Below are 15,596 nucleotides of genomic sequence, written 5' to 3'. Positions count from 1 at the left end.
GCACGCAGGTATAACTCATGCCGTTACACACAGTAGTTCAGCAATAAATCCTCCTTCATGAAGGATATAATGTTCAGTTGTTATTGAAATAGTTTTAGAGAGGTGTTGATTCAAACTGTCCGTACGATGCAGTACAAACTACAGACTCCAAAATGATTATGAAGTTGAATTGGCACCTCTCTAGAACAATTACAATAATAAGTGAACATTATACCTGTTGAGAAGGTAGGATTTATCACAGGACTGCTTTATTAGACTGCATTAGTTTGAGCTAGGTGTACCTAATAAACTGCAAACTGCGTGTATCTGCAGATGATAAAGTGACAAATACAGAGTCCACAAATTTAACTCCCCATCCACGGTAAAAATCAAGACGTCACTAAACAAACGGCACATTTTGAGAGGAAGGCAGTAGAGTTTGAATTATTGCTGTTCTGGCTGATGCCAAGCTGATTCTACATTTACAATTTTGGTCCGATGTTTCCTTTGAACTGCAACCAAGTATCTGAGTGTGAGCGAGCATGCTGCTGCGTTTTGTAATACGGTTGGTTTAAGGGCTTCAACATCAATGGTTTCAAGCTCATAGACACTGGGTCAAAGAGACTATTGCTGGAGAAACAAAAAAAAAAAGAAAATCGTGCCCTGCAACAACATTACTCACACAATAGACTTCACTATAATCGACTGTATTTCACAACAGGGAATTTCACCGAACATTGTGTTAATTCCATCTTTAATCCACAACTTATTTTAAGTACATATAAATTACAAATATACACAATTTAACCCCTCAGACAATGAATGTGTACAAAAAAAAGCTATAACACAAAACATGAATGGCATCAAATATTTCCATGCTATGTACGGAAAGTGATGTTATGATGCGAGTTGGAAGAGGAGGCAGCTGTGTAGCAGCCGTGTGTATGACAGTTTGCTGTAATCACAGCTCTCTGACCTGATTGTTTCAACACTGACCTCAGGAATTTCTCTGCATCTATCCTTGCTAATTGACAACTTCAAATTAAAGGCAGAATGGCAAAGATCTAAAAAGGCATTACAAAATAAAGACATCTCAGGTGGTCTTGGCTGTGTTGAGGTCACTGAGGTGATGCGGAGGAGTTTGCTGTCCTCCATAGGCCAAATGAAGAATAGCTATTCCTGCCTGTCTGAAAGCTCCTACTGCAGACTGTACACCATCACAGGGCACTATAAAAATACATACAAATCATGAAAATATTCATGTTAGTTGGTAATACAGCACTATCAAGCGTACTCGCAAACGCAGCGGCCAGTGTGAGCGGTCAGACCACCTCTGACCCTGACCGCTGATGGACATGCTGGGAGGTCAGGTGGCACCTTTTTTTCCTCCCTTTTGCCATTGTGATCGATCCATGAGCCAATCAAAGTCAGAATCTACTAAGTATTGTGTTGTTCCTGCAAGATCTACTGACAAAACGGCCTGGTTGGTGGACAGCACAGTTCGGCAATCGGATCGGAGGGGCACAAGCTATTTTAAGGTTCAGGGTTATATCGTATGATTTATCGCTGATTTGTTCATGATTTGTGAATTCTTTTTCCTAAATGTTTTAATACAATTTGATAAAGCGAAAAAGGGCTGTGATTGTTTAGCTACTATATATCACGAAGATTTGAATCAGTTTAGTTTTATTTGAATGCCACTTCAAAGTATTTAGTATTTATTCATCCTCCAATACCCTCCTCTCTCCTTAAGTGAGGATTGGTATTAGGTGGATTTCCATATTTTATAGACAAAAATGTCTTTTTTCTCTACTAACAAACAACCTGCCAAACAGTGACAGTAAAGCTTGTTTTAGAAAGAGGCAAAGAACTGTTACAAGCTTTCTGAGGTAGCAGGCGGTTTTTAGTGTAGGACATTAGGTGAAAAAACAAACAAAAATTTTTTTTTACCTCTGCAGTGTTATTGATACACATCAAGAGGGTCTGGATTCCACTAATTCTTTGCTCAGTGGTAAATAAACTTTATGTGAGATTTTTAAATAACCCACAATAGCATATGTATGTATATTATATACAGTAGGCATATAATATAGACGAATACATGGGTATCGGAGGGTTGGTTTTACAAACAGTGCTTACCATGAGCTACATTTTATAACAGATTTAGCCGAAACACCCTGTGGGACAATAAGGCATTTGGTGTCGTTTTACAAGGCCTTGCATTGTTTGTGTGAAGAATCCTCCATCTACCATTAGTGAGCCACTAACGGCACTTAGGCAATGATTGGACTACACAACCACAGAAGCCAAAACTGTCAAAGCTATAACTGATGGGCAAATGTAGCTTTCAGCATAATGGCTGTGTGTGATCTGTGTTTGGAATGAGGCCCACTGATTACACCTTGTGTGGACGTACATGTACAGTGTGAGAGATAGAGGGATCCCTCCGTCTCCCAGCTATGAGTATACTACACACGGGCAAAACGGTACCAAATCTCAGCCACAGGGTGTTAATGTACAGCAATGAGTGTTTTTTATCAATCTAATCCTTCCTGTGTCTCTTCCTCGACGTCTCTCTACATCTCCTTCTCTTTCTCTTTCTTGGTGTCCCGGGTGCTGCTCTTCAAAAAGTCGCTCCTTAGCAGCCGATAAAAGAGGACAATATTCATGGCTGTCATGATGGCCATACCCACGCTGCCCAGCGTGTAGGCTAGGAGGGGCACCTTGTCCCTGTTGAGCACCAGCCAGCGGGTCATCCAGGCCAGCGTGTTGATGCGGAACACCACGTATGTGCCCAGGTTGATCATGCTGTTGACCCGATACAGCGTACCTGTGGCAATGTTGGCCATACGCAGGATCTGCCTGAGGTGGAGGAACACAGAGTTGATCTCCACCAACAGGGCCACCACAGAAAAGCCCACGTAGCGGCACGACAGCACAGAGAGGCCAAAACAGGTGATCACCTACGGGAAAAGACAATGAGAAAAGAAGACGGGGAGGAGGAACGTTACAATGGAAGCGGCAGAGTTTTTTCAATAGATAATGTGTTGAATAGTGGATTTATTATGATTAACAAAAAAACAGAGTGGCTAAAATAATTTAAATAATAAATTCATAACTAATGAGATATTTTTGATGACAAAAGATACCTAACTGGTTAAGACATTATCTATTTCTCTTTAAAAAAAAAAAAAAAAAGAAGAAAAAAAGAGCAGATTCACTAATCTAATGATTTGAAGGAGACAGTCTCTGATATCTTTTCACATCTTTATTCAGGAAAAACCAAAAAAAAAACAACAACAAATTTAAATTTAAGCAGGAAACTAAAGATTTTTGTTTTTGATGTTCATATTGCCCAACACAACAGTATGATAGCATATCAGTGTATCTCTCATAACTTCATGGCGGTGACTGAAGGCTATCTTAGGAGGAGGTGACTTCCATGTCTGAATGCATTCTTCCCCTTCCGACAGTTACTCAATGACCATGTGGAGGGACACCACCCCCACCACTCATTTCTGCTGAGCCAAGTCTGTGATGTAATGAACAAACTCCACAAGATGGCAGCAACATCACTCAAAACCTGTCTGAGAACAACAGACAGACAACTCACCAAATCCTGTCTGGTGACATTGCACTCAAGAGTCAGGGGAAAGGATTACGTACAGTATCCACTATGTTGCAACAGAAGTATAAGCTGCTGTCTAACACACCTATAGCAGCTGTGTTGCAGATTTACAATCTGTAAGACAGAAATGTTTTTATGCTGCAACAGGCTGTTCAGCCAACTCTCCACTGGAGCCAGCACCCCCCCCCCCAACACCACATTTCAACGGCTTCATTCAAACTCAGAGCACACTCGCAGTGTAGATGGAGGCCAACCTGTGTTCACACAGACTGTTCTTTAGTTTCAGACATGTTACCACCTAAACCGCCATGTTTATTAATTGAGAGTGGATGGTGGCAGTGAAGGGAAGATAGTGAAAGAAGAGCACTAAAAAGTAAGTCAAGTCTTTGGTTAGTTAGTACAGGTCATGGGATAGATTGTGGTGTGAGATAATGACCTTTACCATCAGTCATGGCTTAGTTGGAGAGGCGTCTTTTGTTTGTGCATGTGTGTTTTGTGTGAGGACACATGATGTCCTCTCTAAGGCAGCAAACAGTCATGTGATGCGTTCTACTAGGTGAGGTAACGGGGCATGTGAGGAAAGTCAGCAGTATCCCTTACTGGCATTTTAACTATGGATCCACTGTAATATATGTATCTTTGGCTTAAAAAGATTCAAAAGGTTTCTTCGTTAGACATGTTTCACTTGCAAAAACTTCAAACATCTAGTTGTAACCGGTTGTTAGTCTGGGCAACATTTCTTATTAAGTAGACTGTGAGGGCACTGATCGCGCCCTCCGAACACTATTTATGATTCAAAATGTCATCAGAATGGTGTATGGTGGCTTCAAGCCAAACACAAGTTCCTGTCTCAAAGCAAATTACATGAAAGTCTGGCCATTCATTTTCAACATGTCCTGTCATGGACTTAAGTTTTAGTCAAGGGAAAACGTTGACCTGTAAGTGGCGCTAAGGGTTACTAAAATCTCCACAAATAAATCCTCTTGGTCCGTTAATCGCCGTACTAAATTTAATGGCAATGTGGCCAGTATTTATTGAAATATCTTAATCTTATATATATATCTTATATATATATATATCTTAATAAATAAGTTGTTGATCAGACAGACGTAATGATCCTGACGCCCCACTGCTAACCATCACAGAAAAAAAATTGTAGAGGAACAATAAACAACAGTGATTTTAGGATTTACTCTCTCTCTCTCTCTCTCACACACACACACACACACACACACACACACACACGAGTAATACAAATACAAATCAAACTCTTCCCCTGTTGTGAGGTTAAAAAGACAGTGATGACGAACAATGTTGGTGAACAATTATAATGACGACAGTGAAAGTACTGTATTTAGCAGTACAAACAGCCCGCCTCATCAAAGTCCGTGTTGGGAGGGAAAACAGTTACGTCAACAGGACACAGGGCTTTTCAGCACAAAACAAAGCCACAGACACACAGGCACAAATATGTGAGATCCCACTGCAGTGTTGGTCAGTCACTCTCCTGTGAAATTTTTTTCTATGGTAGGACAGGTGCCAGGTGAGTCTGGAAACTCCTGGATAAACAAGGTGTGTAATAACACCCTGTTGTCAAAGTCACGGAGGCAGGCAACAACAAACAAATAACCCCACTGGTAATCAAAGTTTTAGTGATCGTTGCAATAAATATAATTCTAATGGACTGATAAGTAATTACCATTCAGATGTCTTCGTCTGACCTCCAATGGCTTTGGTCTCAGAAAATAGGAATTAATAATACATGTCAATTAATGTTTATTTTGCTAAAAACCAAAGTACAGATGTTGCATTATCACCAAATGCTTAACTTGATTATGAGTATGACTAGGAAAAATACATTTCTTTTTGTAGTGGCCTAAAAATTCCACCTTAAAATCCCCCGTGCAAATTTATAAAAGTATAAATATGGAGCATTTAAAAGCATAAATAATCTGCATCAGTACTGGACATATTTAAAGGCAATCATTCAACACCTGTCTTTCTTTTTGGGTTACAATCCTTGATTTGGGACGAAAACAAAACACTTTCATGCTGAAGAACAATATGCTCTGTTATGAGTTCCTAAAATCTCCACATCCTGACAGTTGTGATATGACACAGCCAAGACAACTCCAAATCAACAGTAGACAAGGATGGAGGGTATAGACTCTTGTCACTTGTCTATAAAAGATGCATTGTACACCAGGCAACATTTACTAGCTAACTGGTAAAAGTAAGTACCCACGAATGTAACATACACAGCGTCAACTAGACGCATGCAATTCCTAAAAAACACACACCATCTCACATTGAACATGAATCCAACATTCCTCCACCTTTACAAACAAACATGTGAATCATGTAATTTTTAAAGTAGGTTTCAACGGATATGAGAGCAGACAGATGATGACACAAGATATACTGTATATAGTGGTAAAAACTCACTGCTTTCAATTCACAACCACAATACCTACAGTAAGATAAAACATGTGAAGGGGTTGTGTGTGTGTATGTGTGTGTTATAAATACCAGTGTGTTATAAATACCGCACGCACACACCAGACTAAATACCACTTGTTGAGTTGTTCTTAAGCCTGGCTCATCTTAAAGTCTAATCTGATCTGGGAAGATAAAACACAATAGAACATTGGATTGGGAAGGTCAAAACAAACCATTGTACAACCCTAAGATAAAATGAGGAAGTCAAATTCAATAACAAAGTCTATGCAGTGAGAAAAGAATGTTGAAAACACACCCACTAAAGAGTGGATCAATCACATAGAAAAAAAACTGGGGAGGAAAAAACACAAAAAAAAAAAAAAAATTTTATTTTTTTTTTTTAAAAAAAAAAAAAAAAAAAATGTGTCAAAAATTATACAAAATTTGAATAAGACAAGATACATTTAACAGAGCCGGATGGGTCAATGAGGACTATAGCTGATTTGACTTATTTAAATTGTAAAGGACATGAAATCATATTAAACATACATACATTTTGGAACTTGCTTCTTGATTCCTGAGGTTAACTGGCTCATCTTAAAGTCTAATCTGATCTGGGAAGATAAAACACAATAGAACATTGGATTGGGAAGGTCAAAACAAACCATTGTACAACCCTAAGATAAAATGAGGAAGTCAAATTCAATAACAAAGTCTATGCAGTGAGAAAAAAAAAAAAAAAAAACACACCAGGACTAAGAAGAGATCACAATTATAAAAAAAAAACTGAATGAGAATGACAAATAAAAAAAAAAAAATTATTTAAATTTTTTCAATTTAAAAAAAAAAAAAAAAAAAATCAAAAAAAAGTATAATAAATTTACATAATAAGACAAGATACATTTAACAGAGCCGGAGGTGGATGGAGGATGATATTGATTTTGACTTATTTAAATTGTAAAGGACATGAAATCATATTAAACCTTATTACATTTGGACACTAAACGAGATGCTTCCTGAGGTTTCTTAATGTGAAAACATGATATTGTTATGTTCCTCCTGCGCGTGTATCTAGTTTTATGGTGGGGATCTCCCTTTTATTGGTGTCTTTCCATGTTCTATTAGCCAGTGACAGTCATCCATTGCCTAATCTTGGTACAAACATTGATAGCAGAGCAGCTCAGAGGGCCATAATGACACTACATACAAAACACAATAATGTTGGAGCCATATGTCACGAACAGCTACACCTCAGTAATACTTTACAAGTCTAGCAGCAGCAAATGTAAACTTAATGAAGCATAAAAAGTTAGGTTCACAAAATGGACAAAAGAGCCACAAAGTGTTCATCCTCCCAGTCTAGATACTGCGACCACTGATCTGACCATACCAGGTCATCATCTGGTGACATGAACCCATATGGCTCAGCAGCCAACCAGATACTAGCAGCTAGCAAAACCTCATCCTGGTTGCTCCCTCTGTGAGCATGGATGGGGCCTCTGCTAGTCATCAATAAAGGACAGGGGTCAGCTCCCTCACCCTGTACTGTTGTCAGCGTCCTGAGCTGAGGGGGAAATCACAGTAATCCCCCCTCAAGCCCCTGGATCTATCAAATGATTAGAATGATTCAGCATTAGCTGGATTTTTGCCCCGCTAGGCTCTGCTGGAGCTTGACTTTCACATGGAGCAGCCCAGCCAATGCTGCCCAACTAGAAACTCAAGTGGACAGACAGACAAACAACGTGTCACATCATTGACAACTTTATTTTTCCAAGAATGAACTTTAAGTGTCAATACTAACAATCATAGACAAGTAGTTCTTTAAATGCTCAGAAAGTAGACATTTAAACATCCTGATATCTGAACCTTTATCTGCGGAGGAAGATTATTTGATACAATCAAAAGCTCCAGAAGACCTAATAATGGACCTTGTGGTGCAATTGTTTTGCCTATTGCTGTTTCCATGTTTAAAAATTAACTTTCAATCCCAACTCCTTAATCATAATATAAAAACTGCATCATATAGCCTGGTATCAATAAGTTCAACAACCTACATTATTACAGATGGTGGGCATTTATGGTATGGGGATTGAGTTGGGTCCTTATTTTCAAATGGAACAGCAGAAGACAGAGCGAGTGTTATTTAACCTTTGGACCGCACTTATATACATTAACCTACTGTTATGGCCAATTGTATAAAATCCAAGTAAAGAGCTGAAAAACAAGGTGAAGTGGGTGTTTGTTTCCTGCATTTACTCCCAGTGGGCTCAATTAAACCTTCTCTACACCCTGATGAGGGACCTTGTTGTCCCACTTGGGGGGGGGGGGCACTGGGTGCAAACATGATAGGCAAGTACAGCAAACTGTGGTATTGACAAAGTGGAACCTGATTTTTTTTTTAAAAGTTCAACAAAAAAATGGGGTAAAGTTTACATGATAACAAAGTTTGTGTCAAGATGGCAGGTATTGATAAATATTTGTGCTTTTAAATTGAGCCACTATGGCAATCAGTATTCAGAGGATAACCTCACAGGAAACACAGGGAAAGACAAAGCTAATAAAAAAAAAGATCAAATTCACACCCAGAGAAAGATAACACCCGAGAGGCAAAATGACTGAATACTAAGTTAAAGTCAAAAACTGCAACTTTTTCATCTTTTTCAATTAGTTGAAAAAAATACTTGCTCTATGTGGCACTGCTTTCTTGTCTTTACTGTTTTACTTTTCAAGTAGGGTGTTTGCTGTATTTTTCGGTGTAAGTATTCTGTAAACGTAGTCTGCACTTAAAGCTAAAGGTCACTAGCCAGATGTTGTAGCGCCTGTTAAGCCTCTACCAGGCCACCCTGATCTCTGTCTCTCTCTCTCTGCCCTAGGCTCAACATCACCAGGTTTCAGTTTGTTTGACATTTTTACTGCCTCCAACACTCTTACACATCCATACATTTCTTACACTACTGATGCAGCATGTATTCACATCCCATGCTTATCCTTTTTTAAACAACCTTCCTTATTTAAAATAAAACTTGGCTCATCTTCCCTCTTTGTCAAACAGTTTGTGTTACAATAGTCGAAGCAGACACAAAGGTTATTAAGGATTTCCATGTCAAACCAGTTTCCCTGCCTCCGGCTGATAACTCGCTAGCTGGCTAAACCATAGGAGAAGCTCTAGTTCAGTACCAACGCAGAGCGTTTTTTACAATGGATAAAGTGAGTGTTGAATTATAATGAAACAAAGTGTAAAAAACAAAAACAAGAAAGACTGTGGTGCAGTTAAGATGAAGGAGATCATTAACCCAAGAGGCTCAGATGAGCGTGACATAGTCAAGCTGTTGCAGTGTTGGCAGACATGCTCTAAACAAATGGGTGGTGTGTTTAGTATCAACAGGCCTGGTTACTACAGTCCAGGTCAGCCCCAAAACAGGAGGGCTTCAACAGCTAGCAACCACTCTCGCCACAAACACACAGACATACGCACACCTGTTTAAGAAGACACTACTTTTAGTGACTCACACCAACAAGACGTAGATGCTTATGACAGCATATTCACACCCTTATCTGTCAAATGATGCTTAAATGTATTCCGAATATATTACTTACTTTACCTTGTGACTATGTTTCCGTATGTGCATGTGTGTATGTGTCTGTATTCTATTGTCTGTTGGACACTGAACCAATATAATTTTTTCATTTTGTTATAATGTTATTATGCCCCATAGTTTGTTTAGCTGTCTAAATACTACTTCAGAACTCTCGCCATCTAACAGCAATAAAGTTTTGTTGGGGAAATAATTAATCCTTGCATCTTGCCCTAAAATATGGCCTTCAAAGTTCACTGAGTCACAAAACGCTACAAATTTATGTCATAAAGATTACTGGGAATAGCTCAGCTTCAAATTCATCCATAAATGAGGGGACTTTTGCCTGGTCTATGCCCCCTCTGCCTGGCCTGTCTGCACATCAGTACTGTAGTGGGTTAGTAGACCATTCACCAACAGAAGATGCTGTAGGTGAAACCAAAACTCAAGTATTATCAAGCAGCTTTCTGGTTGATGTCAGTCACACGGCACATGGGCTTGTTTGGTCAGGAAAAGAGGCAATCTAGCCTAACTACAGCAACGGTACCTACTGGATTAATAATTAGAGAAGTGGCACTACACCTTGATATTTAATCTTTTTCTTTATCTGTGAGTACTGGTGAGCCTGCTTCAAGCACTGATATCACGAATTTTACCTGATGTATTTGGAGCTATGTTGATGAGTGTTTAAATCATCTCCTCCATATGCAGAAACTGCAAGTTAAACTAAAACTTTGCTTCACAGATGGATCTATGACCCAGACAAACTGTGGCTGAATCTTTACAGTTGCGTTTTCATGTAATTATCATAGTGTGTGTGAATTTATTTATCATATATGCGACAAAATTTCCACAGAGATACATATTCCCCTTCCTCCTGTGATCTAAGCAAATCCTAACACAGCAGCATTCCCTAAAAATACATTTTCTGGACGGGCAGTGCTTCCCTAACACAGGTCATAAAGGGATAGGAAGTTGCCTAGTGAAGCTGATAAGGAGGAAACTAATAGGAAGCTCAACAGAGAGATGTTAGCTATCTGGTCATAGGCAGACCAGCAGTGGATCAATGAGAAGGTGGGGAGGGCCTTACAATGGCTTAACGTCTATGAGAGAAAGTGGGGGCGAAGGATGTTCAGCTTGGAAACACGAGACAGTAATGATCTCTCACACACACACACACACACACACACACACACACACACACACACACACACACACACACACACACACACACACACACACACACACACACACACACACACACACACACACACACACACACAAGGATGGTGGTCATAACTATCATCATGCGACCTGCGTTAACTCCCGTCAGCTGACAGCAGCACAGCAGGTCATTTCAACATCTCCTCGTCACAGACGTCTGGTCAGAAATTCAACGGATATGCCCAAACACAATTATTCAGGGCAAATATGATCAATTAGTGTTGTGTGGGTATTTATTTGTAAGTGTGTGTGTGTGTGTGTGTTATTTCTAGTACAGGCTGAGAGAAAGAGTCTTCTTTCTCATCAGGGTGAGGCTCAGTTACTGTTAATAATCACCAAAACACTGGTGAATCATAGTCACCTAATGTAGTCAGGCACTGGGTGTGAAAGGAGGAGTGGTGGTTTGCATTGCCTTGAGTGTACTCTATGTCTCACCCATTACTTCATCACTAAGTGTGGCCAAGGGAGGATAAAAGCCAATGATGGCTTTTCCCATGCATCTTAACGCCCATTAGGACCAGGAAGCGGCAGAAAGCTCTTGAGATCTCATGATATTCCCGATTGTTTATGGGCTGCAGCATTTTAGCATTGTGATCAGATACTGATATGTTTTACTTGTTTATCTTTTACTGCAAAATGAAAAAAAAACACATTTCTTTTGGAATGGAACAATTGTACCAATCGTATTCCATCGACCCACCATCATTATGCTTCCAAAATGTAGAGTTAAATGCATTTTCTTAAAAAAAAAACAAAACAAAAAAAACAGGATTACATTTGGAGGAATACGCTTATCGGTGTATCAGGAAAACAGCTAGCCTGGCTCTGGAAGTGACTGCGCTCAGCCAAGAAGTAATTCTGTATAATAACACCACTGTAAAACCACAACATGTCATTTTAACATTTCAGTTTTGTGAAAATTAAACAAATGAGATACAACATGTTCTTTGTTAAACTTTAGAGGTGCTAGAGCGCAAATGTTGCCACCTTTGGGCTGGTCAATGCTAGCTGTTTACCTGTTTCCCGTTTTTGTGCTGAGCTAAGCCAACCAGCTGCAGGATGTAGCTACATACTGTATTAACCATATAGATATGAGAGTGGTACAAAACGTCTTAGTGATTATAGCATACCATAAATAAAATATTGGTAAAATACTTTTTTGCTAATTCATAGAACTGTCGTAGCACTTTTTATGAGAAAAACCCCAACAATTACTGTAGATATCACAGGTTTGCCGTGAAGCATAATAACAAAAAAAACAATACTGAAACAGTTAACTCCACTTACTACAAATGTTCAATGTGAGGCTGTCCCGACGCTGTACTCTCACATGCTTGCATACCCGCCCCACGCTGGTTTTGGAATCATACGCAAGTACTCTGGTATTCCAACGGCAGCTGGATCTCAGCCAAGTTTGTTCTCTATCTTTTTTATGTGTTGGTTCTAGGCCATTAGGTGCGGCAACCAGAGAGAACAAATGCACAGTCCCTACTTTGCCCTACCTTGCCTTTACGCAATGACAGGTAGCTTACTGAGTGTCAACTCCCTCTGTTTTCTAAAACCGCTGATGCCTCTACAAACAGCATGTCTAGTTGTTATACCAACTTTGAACAAATACCACCACCTCCTTCTTTTTTTTTTTTTTTTTTTTTTTTTTTTAAGAGCACTCCGTCTTTCCAGCCTACAGCCTCTTTGGAGAGCATGGCATTTTTCCTTAAATTATTTACTGTTCACAAGATGTGCCTCCTATTTCTTAACTTAGAATTTTCAAGCAATTCTAACAGCTTTCTTTTTCTGTCTTTACAGTCACACCAGGTGTTGATTATTCTAAAGAGATATTTCTCAGTAGGGTGCAGTCTTAAATCGACATGCATTATGCAAGCTTTCTCACCCTTAAATGCACATTGCAGTGGGCAAAGTCAAACATGTTACGCACGTTTAATGAGTCTTGATCTCCATTTATACTTTGCTGCTGTGTAATTACATTATGTCAACAAATATATACCTGACTTATGAAGACAGATCCTGCACACAAATCCTGAAAATTCACATCAATTTTCAGGCTTGTAATAGTCCACAGTGACTGCTTTGTGCCTCATAGCTGCACCTCTATGGTTGATAAAGAGACAACAAAATTCACACATTTATGGATGCAACTTCTTGTTTGTTGCCTTTGCATTATATGAGTTTGAACTGTTTGATACAAAAAAAACAATGGACAAGGAAATTCCTTAATATAAGACAATTATACGACAAGGGAAAAACCCCATACAAAAACAATATATAATATTACCAGAGTGCAGAGGCTCTCATTGGTTTGTATCCATGTGTGGGGGTGGTACAAGCTGCAGAGAGTAGGTGGATGAGGGGGGATGGGGGAGATATTTGGAGGTTATTCAAGGATGGGGGGGTTGATAACAAGGCAGCTTGTGTGATATATGGAGTTTAGCTACAACACAGAAATGTTTTGGGGGAGAGCACATTTGCAAAAGCCCTCTCAGGAAGCGAGAGGTTTGCTGTGTGCGTGTCTCTCTCTTGGGAGCCTGAGGTTCATGTGGAAACCAGATGTCTGTCCTCCTGTCTGGATATACACAGAATGGGGGGGACCTCCTTGGGGTTCCCCACCAAGAAGATGAGACTGTTGAGAAATACACACACATAAATCACGATCTTGGCCCGCCAAAAAACTCATGCACATTCCATTTTCTTTTTTGCAGTATGTGTCTGTCTCAATCCCATTGACCGTTATTATTCTCAGTATGTGGCGTGATTATGTTGAATTTGTATCGTTTCAGGGCTTCTCACTCAGCTAACTGTGTGCTCTACTAAAATTTCGGCAAAAAAAGAGGTTCCAGCAGCTCATGGTTTGCAAACATGATGTTGACACTGTAGATTATTAAACACTAACACTCGCTCCATGTGGTTTGTCACACCAAAGTATTGGTCAAAAAGGAGGAGTGGAAGAGCCCACAGATATTGGATGGCTGGAAATATATGTGGGCTGGTTAGCAAAAACGAACACATACCATACATACTTAATCAGCTGCTGTTATGAAAAATTAAGAGGACCTATGTGGCCTTGCAACATGCTTGTTAATGTTGTTGTCACTGCAAGATTGGTTACTAGAGGAATTACATCCATCAGGAAACAAACCAGTTGGGCTTCAGATTTGTTTGTATAAACAGGGCTGCCTCAGCAACAATATAAACTTCAATCCAAACGCACACTGTAAGGATTACCGGTCTTGCCCGTCTTTGTATTTGCGTGTACTGCTGTCACATTAGGCTGCCTGTGGTTCCTTAGACATTCAGCAGCAAGTGGAAGGAGCAGCTGAATCAAAGAAAAGGAAACTGATGGACAGAAAGACCGATACAGACATACAAAATAATCAGGTTCTAACAAGCTGAAGATGTAGATATCCATGGCAGACATGGCATTCCAGTGACATGTGGTGTCACACCAGTGACAATATGGCCAACAACCAAATACAGTATGTTCCTGCTTCCAAAAGTGACATTCTCTGTTGGCTATGTGATACAGCTTCACACTTTTTCCACAGCTATCTATTTTCATGCCTGGCAAACTTAGACAAGTTCCATACATATCTGAGGTTGTTGCAAGATGAACCTTGAAGAGGAAAATGTGACTGAGGCTGAATTTGACAACATGGCAAATATGAGCGTGCAATCACATAAGATGATTTCCAGGTTATAAGGACATCATCACACAAACATGTACTGTTGTTTCAGTGATAAACTGAAATCTGTCAATCAACTCGACTCCTTATATTAGTTCGTTGACAAAATCCTGTGTATATATACCAGAAGGAAGTGGGTGAAGATGAAAACCAACGAGTGTTTAACAGTGTTAATGGTGTCAGCTCTGTGCTGTGGCTAAGCTTTTTAAAAGCTGAGCAAGTAAACTTGTACAGATAGAAGGAACAATTATATGAACCACATATAGAGATGACCTTGCTGAGAATCTGTTTACAAAAGCTCCTTATACAGGTGGAGAAAGCCTGAGCAAATCTGTGAGAAAGATAAAGTGAAAATTCCCATATTCAAAATCCAGGTACCTAAATCTGATACAGACGAATCCAAGCAGGCTCAAGGTAATCACTGCTATGCTGGCTTCTATTGAGCTTTAATGCTTAAAACCTGGGTGCTCTGTAACCTAACGTAAGCTGCTGTTTAGGGCTATCTACCTTTTTTGTATTTGAGCACTTGTGATGGCCCAACGTTAAGTTCATTGAAACTGTTTTTCATGAAATATAGAAGAAAATGTAACTGATGATAAACTGTTCTCTATTTAACTGAATTTGTGACAGGCCACTTGGGCTGACTATTACAATTTTGTAAATAGAACAAGTCAACTGAGAAATTAATTACTTCCCCAGGGTGTTACAAAATCCTATCATTTATCATTCCTGTGTGTGTGAAAGAACAACTTTTGCATTTGGGTATAAGTATTCACACACGTTAAGTGTAGCATAAATGATGGTTAAACGTTAAACAATTAAGATCCATATAAGTAGCACAATGGGGAGAATATTTAAGAGACTACGTGTATAATGCCTTAAATTTGAAGAGGACAAACTAGACAGAGCAGAGCAGATGTGATCCTCACACAGGCGCTTAATCTGTGACGTCCTGATCTGCTTCAGAGGAGTGTTGGCCTTGGCCCCTACTCTGCTAGATAATTTAATTCTGTCTAATGAGAGAGGGGTGAAAGGCATTTATGGAAAGTAGTC

At 39.5% G+C, this 15,596-nt stretch overlaps 1 protein-coding gene across 2 annotated transcripts in view; it reads right to left on the bottom strand.

Annotated features, from left to right (window-relative positions):
• Window positions 1-716: 716 nt before the first annotated feature.
• The window catches only part of tlcd2 (TLC domain containing 2), a 26,228-nt gene continuing 11,348 nt past the window's right edge, over window positions 717-15,596 (bottom strand). For both annotated transcript variants that reach the window (XM_040130092.1, XM_040130091.1), the window contains one exon: window positions 717-2,942. In XM_040130092.1, coding sequence (XP_039986026.1) covers window positions 2,556-2,942 — 387 coding nt within the window. In that variant the 3' untranslated portion in view covers window positions 717-2,555. The remainder of the gene's footprint in view (window positions 2,943-15,596) is intronic.

This window comes from Xiphias gladius, chromosome 7 (genome assembly GCF_016859285.1).
Source record: "Xiphias gladius isolate SHS-SW01 ecotype Sanya breed wild chromosome 7, ASM1685928v1, whole genome shotgun sequence".
NCBI classification, from domain to species: Eukaryota; Metazoa; Chordata; class Actinopteri; order Istiophoriformes; family Xiphiidae; genus Xiphias; species Xiphias gladius.
Note: the sequence above shows the minus strand (reverse complement) of the source record. Positions and strands in the feature narration are given on the sequence as shown.